This window comes from Syngnathus leptorhynchus, chromosome 1 (genome assembly GCF_054491065.1).
Source record: "Syngnathus leptorhynchus isolate UIUO chromosome 1, UIUO_Slep, whole genome shotgun sequence".
NCBI classification, from domain to species: domain Eukaryota; kingdom Metazoa; phylum Chordata; class Actinopteri; order Syngnathiformes; family Syngnathidae; genus Syngnathus; species Syngnathus leptorhynchus.
This window is the reverse complement of record NC_141195.1, coordinates 2,476,278-2,491,769: the sequence shown is the minus strand read 5'-3', so window position 1 is coordinate 2,491,769 and position 15,492 is coordinate 2,476,278. Positions and strand designations below refer to the sequence as shown.

The 15,492-nt window shown below is 39.6% G+C and overlaps 1 protein-coding gene across 2 annotated transcripts in view; it reads left to right on the top strand.

Moving 5' to 3' along the window:
- Nucleotides 1-15,492, top strand: part of stat6 (signal transducer and activator of transcription 6, interleukin-4 induced) — a 76,660-nt gene that overhangs the window by 18,740 nt on the left and 42,428 nt on the right. The window contains exons 4-6 of one of the 2 annotated variants that reach the window (XM_085928828.1): nucleotides 4,141-4,218; nucleotides 4,985-5,165; nucleotides 10,701-10,786. In XM_085928828.1, the coding sequence (XP_085784954.1) occupies nucleotides 4,141-4,218; nucleotides 4,985-5,165; nucleotides 10,701-10,786 (345 nt within the window). Of the gene's footprint in view, nucleotides 1-4,140; nucleotides 4,222-4,984; nucleotides 5,166-10,700; nucleotides 10,787-15,492 lie in introns of both variants that reach the window. The other variant, XM_085928743.1, reaches the window with a different exon arrangement.

The following is a 15,492-nucleotide window of genomic DNA, read 5'->3' as shown; positions in this document are numbered from 1 at the left end:
TAACGTATTACTACATACGATTACATTATCATTTAATTTGACACATCTTTCCAAATTGCTTTTGTTTTGCGTTGCAAATCAGATAGACTACAGTCTAATAAATTATTTTTATTTACCTATTTTAGCCAATTTCATCCTTTTAACACATAACACTGACAGCACACAGACAACACAAAAAACAGCAAAGACACAGCTCACAAACAATAAAAACAAATAATGCCGCGCTAACGTCATAGAGGATGACGTTTTGGTTATATTTTTTCATCAGTGCCTTTTATCCTTTATGCAAATGTGCATCACTCTTCTTCAAACCTTCTCTGAAAAACTCACACTTTCTCTGCCTCACCCGCAGCCATAGCAAAAAGTGGACATGATACACCAGATATCTAAATAAATATATTAATGTTATAACAAGCTGCTTTTTTTTTTTTTTTTTTACCTGGCGTGAATTTGGGAAAATTCACATTTTAATATTCCATTGTTTGGCTTGAGCACTTTCATTGATCAGCTGCCATTTTTAATTTATTTAAGTCGTTTGGAAACATTTACTCCTCTGTGTAAAAATAACCCCCTAATTATTTCATTCACTGCTTTTACCAAGCAAATGTTTAAACATGTAACCCAGAAAACTCTTCTCCTTTTTTGTTTCTGAAGAGCTGAATAAGAAAACCCTTGAACCCTTATTTACTGAAAAATGACTTGTGACCCGTGTGAGGGGGGACGTGGCATCAATGTTGATTGCCCACAGGCTGGCCTTTTCCTGCAACAATCATGATGCCGGCCCACCACACACACACACGAGCATAGCACAGACCCATGACTACGCGCAAGCGCAGGCACGCTCCTCAATCTCACCCTCTCAAAGGGCAGGCCTACTTTACGGTTCCCCTTCATCATGTTCACATTCAACATCTTTCACTGTCTTCTACACAACATTTGTTGTCTATTATTCTCATCCTATCAGGCCACCTTTCTAGTCACTTTCTGTCACACACTTTATAGTCTCTACTGCCACACATCTTATTTTCTCTACTGCCACACCTCGATCATCTTAGTTTCTCCAACCAACTTAAACATACTCATCGTCTACTTCTCAACTTCCCTATTATCGCTCAACAGGCTCCTGAACATTCTCCATGACTAATTTCTTCCATAGGACACACATCTCACACACCCACACATACACACGCACGCACACACACCCTACACACACGTTTGGCGCACAACATAAAAGACCACAAAGACCACACTAAGAACACCTTTTTGCTCATCTTACTTGTCTGATTTATTCTCTATTTTACTTTTAGACGCTTTTTGTAATTCTTTTCCTTTTATTTTGCAAATTTTAACTTCAGTGTTTCTCTCTTACTTTTTCCTTTAACGCGAATATCTCCTGTACATTTAAGATAATTTCCGTTTCTTCTTTTTTTTTTTTTTTTTTTTTTTTTCTCAGCCAGGTTCCCATTCTGTTACATGGGTTTGATCCGTTTATCTAGATTTTTATTTCGATCAGGATCCTGCCTTTCACTTATTTCTTACTTTTTCTTCCATTAATTTGAAGGGACCCTTAATTTGAAGGGACCCGAGACCATTATCCCACTTCCTCTTATTCGCCTTCTTTAAATCCACTCGTGTGTCTCCCAACCACTTTTTACGCAGAACAATTTTAGTTTCCACACTCACACTCACACTCACACTCACACTGATACGTAAATCCCAGATTTTAAACCGTATCGTAACCACGAATAGTTCCAAACTATTCTAGTAGGTAAATCCCAGATTTTATACCCTACTAAGTCCACACTTGTACTGATACGTAAATCCCAGGATTTAAACCGTATAGTAACCGCAAATAGTTCCAAACTATTCTAGTAGGTAAATCCCAGATTTTATACCCTACTACACACTTTCACTGTTCCGCTCATCCTTCCTCTTGTAATTTAGCGTTGTCAATGTGCAGAATTTGAAAAGGAATCTGCTTACCTTATCTCACTGTGGGCCCAAGAGGAAAGACGGTCGGACGTGTGGCGTCTTTATCAGGCCGTCACCTGGTGTGGACGTGGGTCCCAGACCCCGAGTCCCAGACTCTTGTGGTTACCGAAGTCCCAGACTTCTTTAGAGTCCCAGACTCTTTTACCTCTCTTGCATCACGTCACCACTTTTCACACAGAACAATTTTAGTTTCCACACTCACACTCACACTGATACGTAAATCCCAGATTTTAAACCGTATCGTAACCACGAATAGTTCCAAACTATTCTAGTAGGTAAATCCCAGATTTTATACCCTACTAAGTCCACACTTGTACTAATACGTAAATCCCAGATTTTAAACCGTATAGTAACCGCAAATAGTTCCAAACTATTCTAGTAGGTAAATCCCAGATTTTATACCCTACTACACACTTTCACTGTTCCGCTCATCCTTCCTCTTATAATTTAGCGTTGTCAATATGCAGAATTTGAAAAGGAATCTGCTTACCTTGTCTCACTGTGGGCCCAAGAGGAAAGACGGTCGGACGTGTGGCGTCTTTATCAGGTCGTCACCTGGTGTGGACGTGGGTCCCAGACCCCGAGTCCCAGACTCTTGTGGTTACCGAAGTCCCAGACTTCCTTAGAGTCCCAGACTCTTTTACCTCTCTTGCATCACGTCGGGGTCACCATAAATTGTTGGAATTTATCTTTCTAATTTAACTTGAACGCGAGTTACTAATCTGACTCCAATTTGTGACCTTACCCAACTGCCACTCATCCAACAATATGCGCGCTCGTTCTGCAATAGAAAGGTATCAGGAAGCTGGTATTTTCACACACGAGTGGATTTATTCCTAACAACCAAATCTAATACATCCTCTGGGTCTCGGGTCCCTCTCAATACACCTCTGTACGCCTCTGTTGCCACCAGCAGACGTACTCTACTTCCGAGTTGCCCAGCCATTAATTATACTACACAATATGCAAATGGCACATAAACAAAGGCATTCTGTCATTATTCTATTGGCTATGTGTACACTGCATTTAACTTTAGCTTGCTCTTATTGGTCTTTCTTCTTCTGCAGAATCATTTGCTCGCTCCTCCTGGTTGTAGTTTTCCATACAGGGTCCCCTAGTTGTTATCTACCCGCTGCCCCTGGGTCATCTTGTACTCCTTGCTGCTCCTGCGTCATTGTTTAATCTGGAACATTTCATTCGTGCACATCCTTGCCCACATATCTTGTTTTGTCTCCACCGTCACACACTCAGCACTTTACAGTTTCATACTCTCATACACAAGATGGCTAATGAACTACTTTAAGATCAAACTCTTATATTCCTTTACTGGAAACGAGTTCGACTTATGCCGGCAATGCGAGCCAAACTCTTACATTGGTGATATAGGGACCAAAGAGCCCATATGAGCAGGTTCATTTCCCAAAGTGCCTCCCACAGAACTCCCAGAGGGACATGGCCTTCTCCAAGTCCACAAAACACATGTAGACTGGTTGGGTAACCTCAAGGACCCTACTGAGGGTCCACTGTTGAAATTATTTGTCTAAGTGGCCAAAGCAACAAATAAAAGTCTAAAATAAATTTTGGTGTCAATACATCTTTAATGTTTTGATTACTCTGTCAGTAGAGCAACACGTAATAAATAGCATATTGGACGGTGTGTGGGTGACCCCTGCTACACAGTCAATTGTAAATTGTTGATATGGTTGCATTACGTTCAATGCAAAAATAGTTTTGAGCTATCAATTTTTTATATATATTTTTACGCGGCCAAATGCATTTGAAATATAATACCTAAGATAAAATACAAATAAACTTTCATGTCTTAGATGGTAATAATCCTGTCAAAGTATTGCAGAGGGAAATTTGACCTGATTGGAAAAAAAACACACACACATACACAGGTTACAATAAAAGTTCCGCCCACAAAATTGTGAAAATCAGCATATGAATGATGACCATTATGGAAAAGAAAAAAACATTTTTAATTTTTTTTAACTTGTTGAAAAAAATACAATAAAAAATTTCCACTGTAAACGTGGGTTGTATACCACCAAACAAAAAGTTAGCCCAGTATTGTCCAACCAGACTTTTGAGATGAATGCAAAACAAGAATGAACTGTACAAAGTAATACCTGTGATGTCTTCCAGAGTATATTTCAGCATCAGCCGCTGCGGTTTGCAGTGATGGTGAGGGACATGCTGCGCAAAGAGAGGGCCCTGCTTGAGGTTGTAAGGCTATTTCTTACGCTTCTTCTTTAATTTTATTTCTTATGCCCAAAGGTTGTGTTATTCATTTTCTACATACAAGCATATGTGTATCATGTTGGCTGAAGTGAGGTCGAGTGAGCTGCATTGACGGCTTGGGATGAAGAAACAAGTCATTGAGAACTCAACGTAGTTGTTACCTTATGGAAAATGTCATGTGCGCCCAGTTGCATGCACTGTTGTCTTCGCCCCTCATCACAGTAAAGCTGTCCAGACTGCTAGAATGTAGTAGGAATGGGACGTGTTAAGTGCATCTTTGCAACATCTCTTCCAATCAGAATACAAATGGTGGGCAGAAACGGGGGCTGAAAACAATTTACTGCTACTTTGGCTAGCAGCTCGGATGAATTTGACTGAGTAATTACGTATGGACAAAATTAGCACTGGAATCAAAAATAGGTAACATAAGCATGACTTGAGAAAAGAGAAAATGGCCTGCCTGATCAATAGTAGTTTAAAAAACATAATTGTGATGTGTATAGAGAAGCACCGGGTTAAAAAAACAAAACTTTGGAAGCTATATATCCTAAACGTCAAGGTACTACTCTATGTTAAAAGGACTTTATATTTCAAATTATTATAGTTGATCAAAAAATTAAAATGTAAAGTATTTATTATGCTCATTTTTATTGATAACGATGATCATGTTTTTACATAGTTTTTAGATTTGACATATGGAACCTCGTGGTGGGGACAGTATCTGATTTTGGTGGTGTCTTGTGTGCAGATGCCAGAGGTAAACAAAACTCCACAGCATCAACCATATGTCACCGGCGAATCAGCATTTCGTAGCACAGATGTGGACCACCTGGTCCTCAAAGTGCTGGATGTCCAGGACTTGAGACAGAAAATACACCAGGTGCAGGAAGAGCTCAATTGGGAAAGGCAGAACTATGAGTCATTGCAAGGTAATAAAGAAAAAGTACAGTTGTGTATAATTAAGGGCTGGACCAACTTTAAAAAACAAAAACAAAAAAATAATTATCCTATTGTATCAAGGTATTTTATTTTTGAGTCTTGGAAGTTGAAATATGGAAGTCGGACATTCGGTGCGGTCAGATCGCACATCAACAACTAATGTCCATGCAGTAAACACAAATTGTTTCCCGGTGTCGCAAATCCATCCATCCATCTTCTTCCGCTCATCCGGGGTCGGGCCGTGGGGGCAGTAGCTTCAGGAGGGACTCCCAGACATCCCTCTCCCCAGCCACTTCATCCAGCTCATCCCGGGGGAGCCCAAGGCGTTCCCAGGCCAGCCGAGAGACATAGTCTCTCCAGCGCGTCCTGGGTCTCAGAGAGGCGTCCAGGAAGCATCCTGATGAGATGCCCAAGCCACCTCATCTGGCTCCTCTCAACGTGGAGGAGCAGCGGCTCTACTCAGAGTCTCTCCCGGATGACCGAGCTTCTCACCCTGTGAGAGGTGTCGCAAATATGGGTTTAAAAACTTCCAATTACCCTTTGGATAATACGTCCCCACAAAATCAACCTTATTTTCTTTCTGTTTATTCATGTATCATCCAGTACCCTGATTTTCCCGGTATCTGTTGTCATCATCTGGTTGCATGTGTGCAAGTTTCTAATGCTCACATAACACAGTCAGACCTTACAATAGGGCTGGGGGAAAAAAAAATCACCCGTCAGCTTCATCAATTTTTTTTCTTTTTACCGAGACAGTTCCGGCCTTCATTGTTACGGCAGCCACTCAAACATTTACAGTCCACATTCTGGTTTAGTCTGTTGTACACTTGCTAAACCATTCATCACCATTTTCAGAGTGTATTGGCTTTCCTTTTTGGTGGAAAGTTGACACTGCAGTCATTGACTTTTTCCAAAGAAGCACGTCATGTCAGTTTTCGAAGTACTGTAATTTTCGGACTATAAATCGCGTTTTTTTTTCTTAGTTTGGGTGGGGGGGCGACTTATACTGAGGAGCGACTTATATGTGAATTTGTTCAAAAATTTTCAAACTTAAAAAAAAAAGGAGAAACCGCGATCAACGAAGCGCAATGTAGCAAGGGATTGCTGTAATTTGAATTTCAAGTGACGTCTGCAGCGCGGCAGTTTTTTTATTTAAAGGACAAAGATTCGATCACGGGATGACGAAGATGACGAAGGGCCCCACGTACTACCGACATCATTAGCGACTTTGTTTGTGACACGGAGGACGAAGAGTTTGAAGGATTTAATGATTTGGAGTGACACAGAAGGTTTGAAAATCTATTATGGCTTTTACGCACGCCCGGTCCGACTTGACAGAGCTCTCTTTCACCTCCATGGATGGAAGTCGGGGGCCGGGGCTCGGCCGGATGGCTGTCCGTGGACGGTGGATGGGGCTCAGACATGGCTTTTACGCACGCCCGGTCCTATTCTATGGAGCTCTCTTCCACCTCTGTGGCTGGAAGTTCAGTAGTTGTTGCCTCGTTGAACTCTTGTTTTGTTAAATAAAGACCCATTTACCAAACCCACGTCTTTGCTTGTACTTTGTTAACGTTACAATATAGTTATATAATAGATCTGTGGAATAACGACAAGGCTGATGTCAGGGCCCACGCGCGGCGTTGTTGACATAAACAAGTAATTTGATCGATGGATTTAATGATTTGAAGTGACACAGATGGTTTGATAATATTGTTTTAATATGACAGTTATTTGAAATATACTTTATATATCGTTGTATGGGTCTGGAATAATTTGAAATGCAACTTACAACGGCTCCGACGTGAGCATATGCGGCGCATACGCGGCATTGTTTACATAAAGCACGATCGATGGATTTAATAAATTGGAGTGACACAGATGGTTTGATAAACGTGTTATTTATGTAATACTTACTTGAATAACTCTGAATGTTACGTCAGGCCCGTTCTCAGCTCCTCGTTTGTGTATGTTACGTTAGCATACTGTATCGTTTAGCCTGTTGTTGCTGGTTCATGTCTGTTTTTGGTGTTAGATTTTGACAAATAAATTTGCCCCAAAAGTGCGACTTATACTCCTGTGCGATTTATATATGTTTTTTTTCACTTTATTGTGCATTTTATGGCTGGTGCGACTTATACTCCGGAGCGACTTATAGTCCGAAAATTACAGTAGTTTTAACGCCTCATCCTGATGCTTCACACATATTTTAACACAGGCAGTGCCTTGGAATTGGTTATCTTTGGGAAGGACAGTAATCTAGTTCATTGCTCAGCTCCAAGGTAACATGTTTTTAACCTTTCATCTAGTTAGAACAGTGACATGTGGTCAGAGGAGGCAAGGGAGGCCGTGCCTCCCCTGCTATCATGAAAAGGGGAAAAAATAAATCCAATTGTTTTTATTATAATGTCATTTTTCTTTTAATTTCAGTAGTTTTGTATCATTTTGAACCAAAATCGCGGAATTTTTGTAGTTATTTGAAAATCTATGACAATTTGCTCGGAGGAGCCAACTTTCTACCTTGCCTCCTCTGAGGATTGCATAATCACACGTCTGTCTCCGCTGACAGGCTATGCAGTTAGACTGAACTGCTGTCTGTCTCTATGTCTAAGTGTGACAGGCTATGCAGTTAGACTGAACTGCTGTCTGTCTCTATGTCTAAGTGTTCAAACACTGTGGCGACATTAACTAATTTCCATAGTTAGGCTGATGTATATGATATCTAGTGTTTTTATGTCATCTGTCTGTAGCGTCGTGTTTCTTTTGATGAACAAAACGACTTTGAAAAGAGACCTTACGGAGGCAACGAAAAAAAGGTTCTCCAGCCTTATGGCAGGGGGTGCTAGTGCTCTCGGGATGCGTCATGCCCACCTGTAGAATACGTGATCTCAAGTTCAAATTTACAGTGAACAACTGAGGAGCAGTCGTCCATTTATTTCGTTTTACTTTTTTTGTTTTTGTTTTTACATTTCGTTTTACAATGGAAGATTACATCTCCAAACCATTTTCAATCGTGGATTTTCGGTCAAAGCAGGAGGTCATCAGTAAAGGAAGACCAACTCCGGAGTTAAAAGGTTTGATTCGGACAACGGGACTTCAGAGAATGTCTTTTCAAACGGAGTTGTACGCACAATCGAAAACAAGTTTTTGAATCCATGTGCTTTATCGAGTATGTTGATGTGTGAAGACTGATGATATGGGATTTTAATTATAATAGTTCAAATTAAATAATGAAAAAGCTACTCTAGAGCATCATTCCCCAATCTTTTTTGTAACATGGTTAGGTGTCGAACTAATTTTACCGGGGTGGGGGGGATGACGTCAGTGCCTCCCCAGTCATGAACCTCATCGCACGTCACAGAGTTAGAACGTACCGTATTTTTCGGACTAAAAGTCGCTCCAGAGTACAAGTCGCATCAGCCATAAAATGCACCATAAAGGGGAAAAAAACATATAAGTCGCATCGGAGTTTAAGTCGCATTTTGGGGGAAATCTTTTAAGAAAATCCACCATCAAGAACAGACATGAACCAGCAACAACAGGCTAAACAATACGTTATACTAACGTGACATAAACACAAACGAGGAGCTGAGAACGGGCCTGACGTAACATTAACAGTTATTCAAATAACTAACATAAAGAACACGTTTATCAAACCATCTGTGTCACTCCAAATCATTGAATCCATCGATCGAATTTGTCATCCTTTCTGTAAACAACGCCACGTGTGTGTTTGTAGACTAGCTATCATATTAAGATGTGTTACATTGGAAATGGTAACTAATTGTTGGTAAACAGTAAGCATGCTAAACAAACTGCGTCTGTTGTCAAAGCTCAAGGAGAGTGTAGGGTTATTTCATGCCAAATCACACCAAAGAGATCAGATTGTCAGGGATGAGAATTTTTCGCGGAACCGCGGATTTCCATGGGTTTTTTCCGTCAAAAGTATCATTATCAAGAATTGTGTAAATCCGTTGAGAGAAATGTTGATATATTTGGGGGGGGGGGTGTAGGGAAGCGGCCGAGCAACGTTAGCCTCGGCGACTCACGAGCATTCGCCCACCCGCCGCGACGGCAACGTATGGAAATCAGCTTGTCTCTGTAAACCTAACTGGCAGCAGTGATGCAACAACATCCGCCTTATTTTCGACAGCATTTTGGCTCTATTTTCGTCACATCATTTCCATTTGTTAACTTAATTTACGCGGCGAAGTAAGTGTTTTTACACTGCCACAATGTGAATTTGCGATTGGGTTTTCATCACTTGCAGACGAGTTATTTAGTTAGATAGATCTAGGGATATGTATGTCATTGACCCCCGACCCCCGGCTACTTTTCAAGTCAAGTTTATTTGTATAGCCCTAAATCACAAGCAGTCTCAAAGGGCTTCACATAGACAAACAATTGACAATTATTCTCAAAGCATCCCCTGATCTTGAGCTCCCAAAAGGGCAAGGAAAAACTAAAAAAAAAAAAAGAAAACTACCAGGGTAAAAATGAGAAACCTTGAGAAGGGACCACAGATGGAAGCATCCCCCTTTCAGGATCACCAGGCTGCAATGGATGCAAAGAGGGCACACAAAATGCATATCGTAATTTTCGGACTATAAATCGCTCCGGAGTATAAGTCGCACTAGCCATTAAATGCACAATAAAGTGAAAAAAACATATATAAATCGCACAGGAGTATAAGTTGCACTTTTGGGGCAAATTTATTTGTCAAAATCCAACACCAAAAACAGACATGAACCAGCAACAACAGGCTAAACGATACGGTATGCTAATGTGACATACAAACGAGGAGCTGAGAACAGGCCTGACGTAACATTGTTATTCAAGTATGTATTACATAAATAACACTTTTGTCAAACCATCTGTGTCAACTCAATTCATTAAATCCATTGTGATCGAATCCTTTGTACTTTATGTATGTCGGTGACGTCACTTGCAGTTTAAATGACAGTAATCCCTTGCTACATCGCGGTTCGTTTATCGCGGTTTCACTACATCGCAGATTTTTTAATTTTGAAAATTTGTGAAAAAAATCATATATCAGTTGCCCCCCCACCCAAACTATGAAAAGAAATGCGACTTATAGTCCGAAAATTACGGTAATATGGAAATCAAAAAGTGGATGTCCAGGCCAAAGCGAAGAGCTGTCGGAAGAACCCTCGATCGTCGATTTTCACATTTGTCATTCTCATCCCTGTTTGATAACAAGATATGTCGTTGTAGATATATGTTGCAACAAATGTACAGTTTTCATTAAAAAGAAAAGCTCCAGAATTGATTGTGCCATTTTGATGTATTATAATCATCTTGGTAGCCCACCAAGCAGGAATATTTTTCTAACAAAACTGTTGAAATTGAGTGGTGATGAAATTAATGGGTTTGGGGTTGCTACTATACTGCCAAAATCCAGAAGTTACCACTGGCCTCCTGCGGCCCCCAATGACAACAACTTTTAAGGGTAATGAGCATAATTGGGTGCATTTGGGGATTTAACGTGTTATTTGCTGGTGCCACAGGGTCCATGGATCCCATGGTGTCAGAAGTCACCAGACTGCAAAAACACATCCAGCAGCTGGAGTACAATGTCAGCACAATGGCAACGGTGAGCATCGATTTTTCTGTTTCATGAGCCCCCAAGGAGGGGCTCATAAGTACACACACCTTTTTAGATATATGTACTGTATATATAATGTGTGTGTAGGTATAGGTACTGTACTGTATGTACTATAATGTGTGTGCATATACTACTACGTATAATGTGCATGCGCCTATCTGTGCATCGCAGCCAGTAATCTGTGAAGGACCGCTAACATTTGCAAAGTTCCTGTGACACCCATTCACAACTGGTGGGTGAATCAATCCAAATTGCACTATTATCGATATCGTCAATATCGAAACGATTCTACTGCGAGATCAATACCAACGTTTCAGTTTTGCTCCTGTTTTTTTTTTTTCATGCATGCACGTGGCTTTTTAAATCTAGAATTTGGGGTATAATCTAATTGTTTACACTTTTTCTCCGAAAGAGAAAAATTTGGAGAATTTTTTTGGTACTAAATTCCCTCAACACACATCGCAGTAAAATGTTTATCTTTGTCGTTGTTGGAATATTTTTCTAATTTAACTTGAACGCGAGTTACTAATCTGACTCCAATTTGTGACCTTACCCAACTGCCACTCATCCAACAATTTGCGCGCTCGTTCTGCAATAGAAAGGTATCAGGAAGCTGGCATTTTCACACACGAGTGGATTTATTCCTAACACACAAATCTAATCCATCACCTGGGTCTCGGGTCCCTCTCAATACACCTCTGTACGTCTCTGTTCCCACCAGCAGACGTACTCTACTTCCGAGTTGCCCAGCCATTAATTATACTACACAATATGCAAATGGCACATAAACAAAGGCATTCTGTCATTATTCTATTGGCTATGTGTACACTGCATTTAACTTTAGCTTGCTCTTATTGGTCTTTCTTCTTCTGCAGAATCATTTGCTCGCTCCTCCTGGTTGTAGTTTTCCATACAGGGTCCCCTAGTTGTTATCTACCCGCTGCCCCTGGGTCATCTTGTACTCCTTGCTGCTCCTGCGTCATTGTTTAATCTGGAACATTTCATTCGTGCACATCCTTGCCCACATATCTTGTTTTGTCTCCATCGTCACACACTCAGCACTTTACAGATTCATACTCTCATACACAAGATGTCTAATGAACTACTTTAAGATCAAACTCTTATATTCCTTTATCGTGAACTGATCATCTTGGACAACTTGATCTTTTTAAGCAGAAATAGAACGGAGAAAAGTCATAGGTATACTTTATGAGCGCAGTCAGCACTGCACTGACATAGCTGTGTCGTCAATCGCGCACCAGCACTATAAAATTTAGGCAAAGTATTGAAATTCTGAACAACCAGGGTGAACCAATGCGTTCTCTGAGCGTATTGAACGCACCATTTGTTTCTTGGTTTGGTCACATGACATGACAAAAAAACATGAAAGGCATTAGTGACACATTTTTCGGTCGACAACGGGACGTAATGAATTATCATGTCTAACTCTTATTCCAGAAATATAATGTTACGCAGAATACCAAGTTTTTATTGTTGCTTATGCATACAATGTATTCTTTAAAAAAAAGAAAATACTTAGGGTCGATGTCTGCCCTTTCTTTTCAAACGGCAATAATAAGGTATCATCCTATGAGAGGAGGGGGAAAAATACTTGGCAGCTCCAGCCACAAACTGTTGTACGTTGTGTGCGTCATCAAAATGGGACATGAGCTTGGAGTAGCGAAGAAATCATGATGACGCTTCAGTCAAAGTCACACGATGAGAAGCCCCACTCGCCCTTGTCTTGTCAAACGGCAACGATAAACTCAGTGGGCTAGTGGTAGAGTGTCCGCCCTGAGACTGGAAGGTTGTCAATTCAAGTCAAGTTTATTTGTATAGCCCTAAATCACAAGCAGTCTCAAAGGGCCTCACATAGACAAACAATTGACAGTTATTCTCAAAGCTTCCCCTGATCCTAAGATCCCAAAAGGGCAAGGAAAAACTCAAAAAACCCTTACCAGGGGAAAAATGAGAAACCTTGAGAAGGGACCCTTTCAGGATCACCAGGCTGCAATGGATGCAGAGAGGGCAGATAAAATACATAATGTGAAAATCAATGCAAAAGTGGATGTCCAAGTCAAAGCTAAGAGCTGCCGGAGGTGCCCTCGATTGTCCTGGCAGTGTCTTTGAGTAGGGTAATCCTTTGCAGTTCCCTCATCCTGAATTGGTCCACGAAAATCCAGATAGCCACTGTCAGCTTGGGTGTCACCTAACCACCTCCCCTCCCTGCTTGGCACTCAGCATTGAGGGTTGGAATTGGGGGGTTAGATTACCAAATGATTCCCGAGCGCGGCACCACTGCTGCTCACTGCTCCCCTCTCCCCCAGGGCATAGAGCAAAATCACATGGGGATGGGTTAAATGCAGAGGACAAATCTCACCATACCCGGATGTGTGTGTGACGATGAGCATTGGGACTTTAATTTTGACTTTGACTTTATCCTATGAGAGCATAAAAGTTCATAGGAGAAGTTTCAAAAGTTTCAGGAGAAGTTGTAGTGCTCTCAATGGCATTGAACCACAAATTACTCTTGAGATTATTGTGTGAAGGCGAAGGCCTTCACACTTATGTTATTCTACTCCTTTTACTTTATTATTGTGTGAAGGCGAAGGCCTTCACACTTATGTTATTCTACTCCATTTACTTTATTAGTGTGGTGAAGACCTTCACACTATTGTTATTCCTGTCCTTTATTAGTGTGAAGGCGAAGGCCTTCACACTATTGTTATTCTACTTTATTTTTCTTCTTATTATTATTAAACAATTTATTCCTCCCACTTTTTTGACACCTAACTACTCCCACATGCTTTAACCGATTCACTCCATTCCAACTTTCACACGTTCCAAAAATTCACGGCATGACTGCTAGTATTTTATTTGTTCATAACATTTACCGTTTTTGCATAATTAGCAAATTTGTGCCTTAAAATCCTCCATTCATTCTTAATGGCGCATTAGACACGAGCGACGTTCAAGTTCGAATTTTGACATCTGACAACTTTTTTCATGATTTCTTTCCTTAACTCGTTTATTTAACTCTTTTATTTTTTATTTATTTATTTTCCGTTCATTCATTTAGTTATTCATTTAATTTTAAGTTAAAAACATCATTTTACCGTTTTTATTTCTTGTTTAATATCATCATTCCACCGCAGCAACACTAAGCCGCTGTTTAGCTCAGTAAGAAGACAATGGTCCATTGAACACGAGCCACGTCCGCGAGCGAGTTCGAGTCCCGCTTGGCAATAATTTTTTTATTCATTAATTTTTCATTCATTCAATTTTAACACATTTTAATAATTATTTTCATCATTCATTTAGTTATTCATTTAATTTTAAGTTAAAAACATCATTTTACCGTTTTTACCGATTTCTTGTTTAATATCATCATTCCACCATAGCAACACTAAGCCGCTGTTTAGCTCAGTAAGAATACAATGGCGTTTGGAACACGAGCCACGAGGGAGTTCGATCCCGGTTGGCGATAATTTTTTTATTCTTTAATTTTTCATTCATTCAATTTTAACACATTTTAATAATTATTTTCATCATCATCATCAATGCCGTGCCATTTTTATTTTATTTAATCATCAATTTACCATTTTTATGTCATTTAATCATCATTTCGAGTCCCACAATAGTGTGAAGTGCCTTCGCCTTCACACGCAATTTCTCCAGAAATTGCCAATTCTAGTTATTCAACTTATTCTGCCTGTTTTTTTGTCCCTTAACAACTTCAACATACTTCAACCGATTCACTCCGTTCCACTTTTCACGGATTCCAAATATTCAGGAATCGACTGCTTACATTTTTTTCATTCAAAACATTTTCAGTTTTCACAAAATTCACAAATTTCTTGCAATTTTTGCCCCATTCATTCTTAATGGCAGATTTAACATTTCACATTTACGTTGTTCCAGTTTGAAATTCACATAATTCAACACATTCAAATCACATTGGGGACATTCCCGAACTTGCCAAATTAAAAAATGTCATGTTTTCACGTTTCAAATTTTCACAAAATTTCGCAAAATTTCGTTTTTCACTTCTAATTTCTACATACTTCAACCGATTCAACTCGTTCCAACTTTCAACTGTTCATCTTTTGCCTACCTATTCCACACCTTCCCATTTAGCAAAAATTTCACATTTTTCAAATTTGAAATTCAACCAAATTTTCCAAAATTTCCTTTTTCCACTCTAATTTCTACATTTTTCAACCGATTCAACCCATTCCAACTTTCAACTCTTCATATTCTTCCTCCCTATTCCCCAAATTCACACTTACCATAAATTCCACATTTTCAAATTTAAAATTCAACCAAATTTTCCAAAATTTCCTTTTTCCACTCTAATTTCTACACTTTTCAACCGATTCAACTCGTTTCAACATCATTCTTCAGCATTCCCTGAGTATTTATTCAATTTCTTCACCTTCACACCCAATTTCTTCAGGAATTGCAAATTTTTTATTCATTCATTTTTCATTCATTCAATTTTAACACATTTTAATAATTTATTCCATTCATCATCATCATCATCATTAATTTACCATTTTCATTTTATTTAATCATCATTATTAATTTACCATTTTTATTTCATTTAATCATTATTTCGAGTCCCACAATAGTGTGAAGTGCCTTCGCCTTCACACGCAATTTCTCCAGAAATTCCAATGCCAAATGCCAATTCT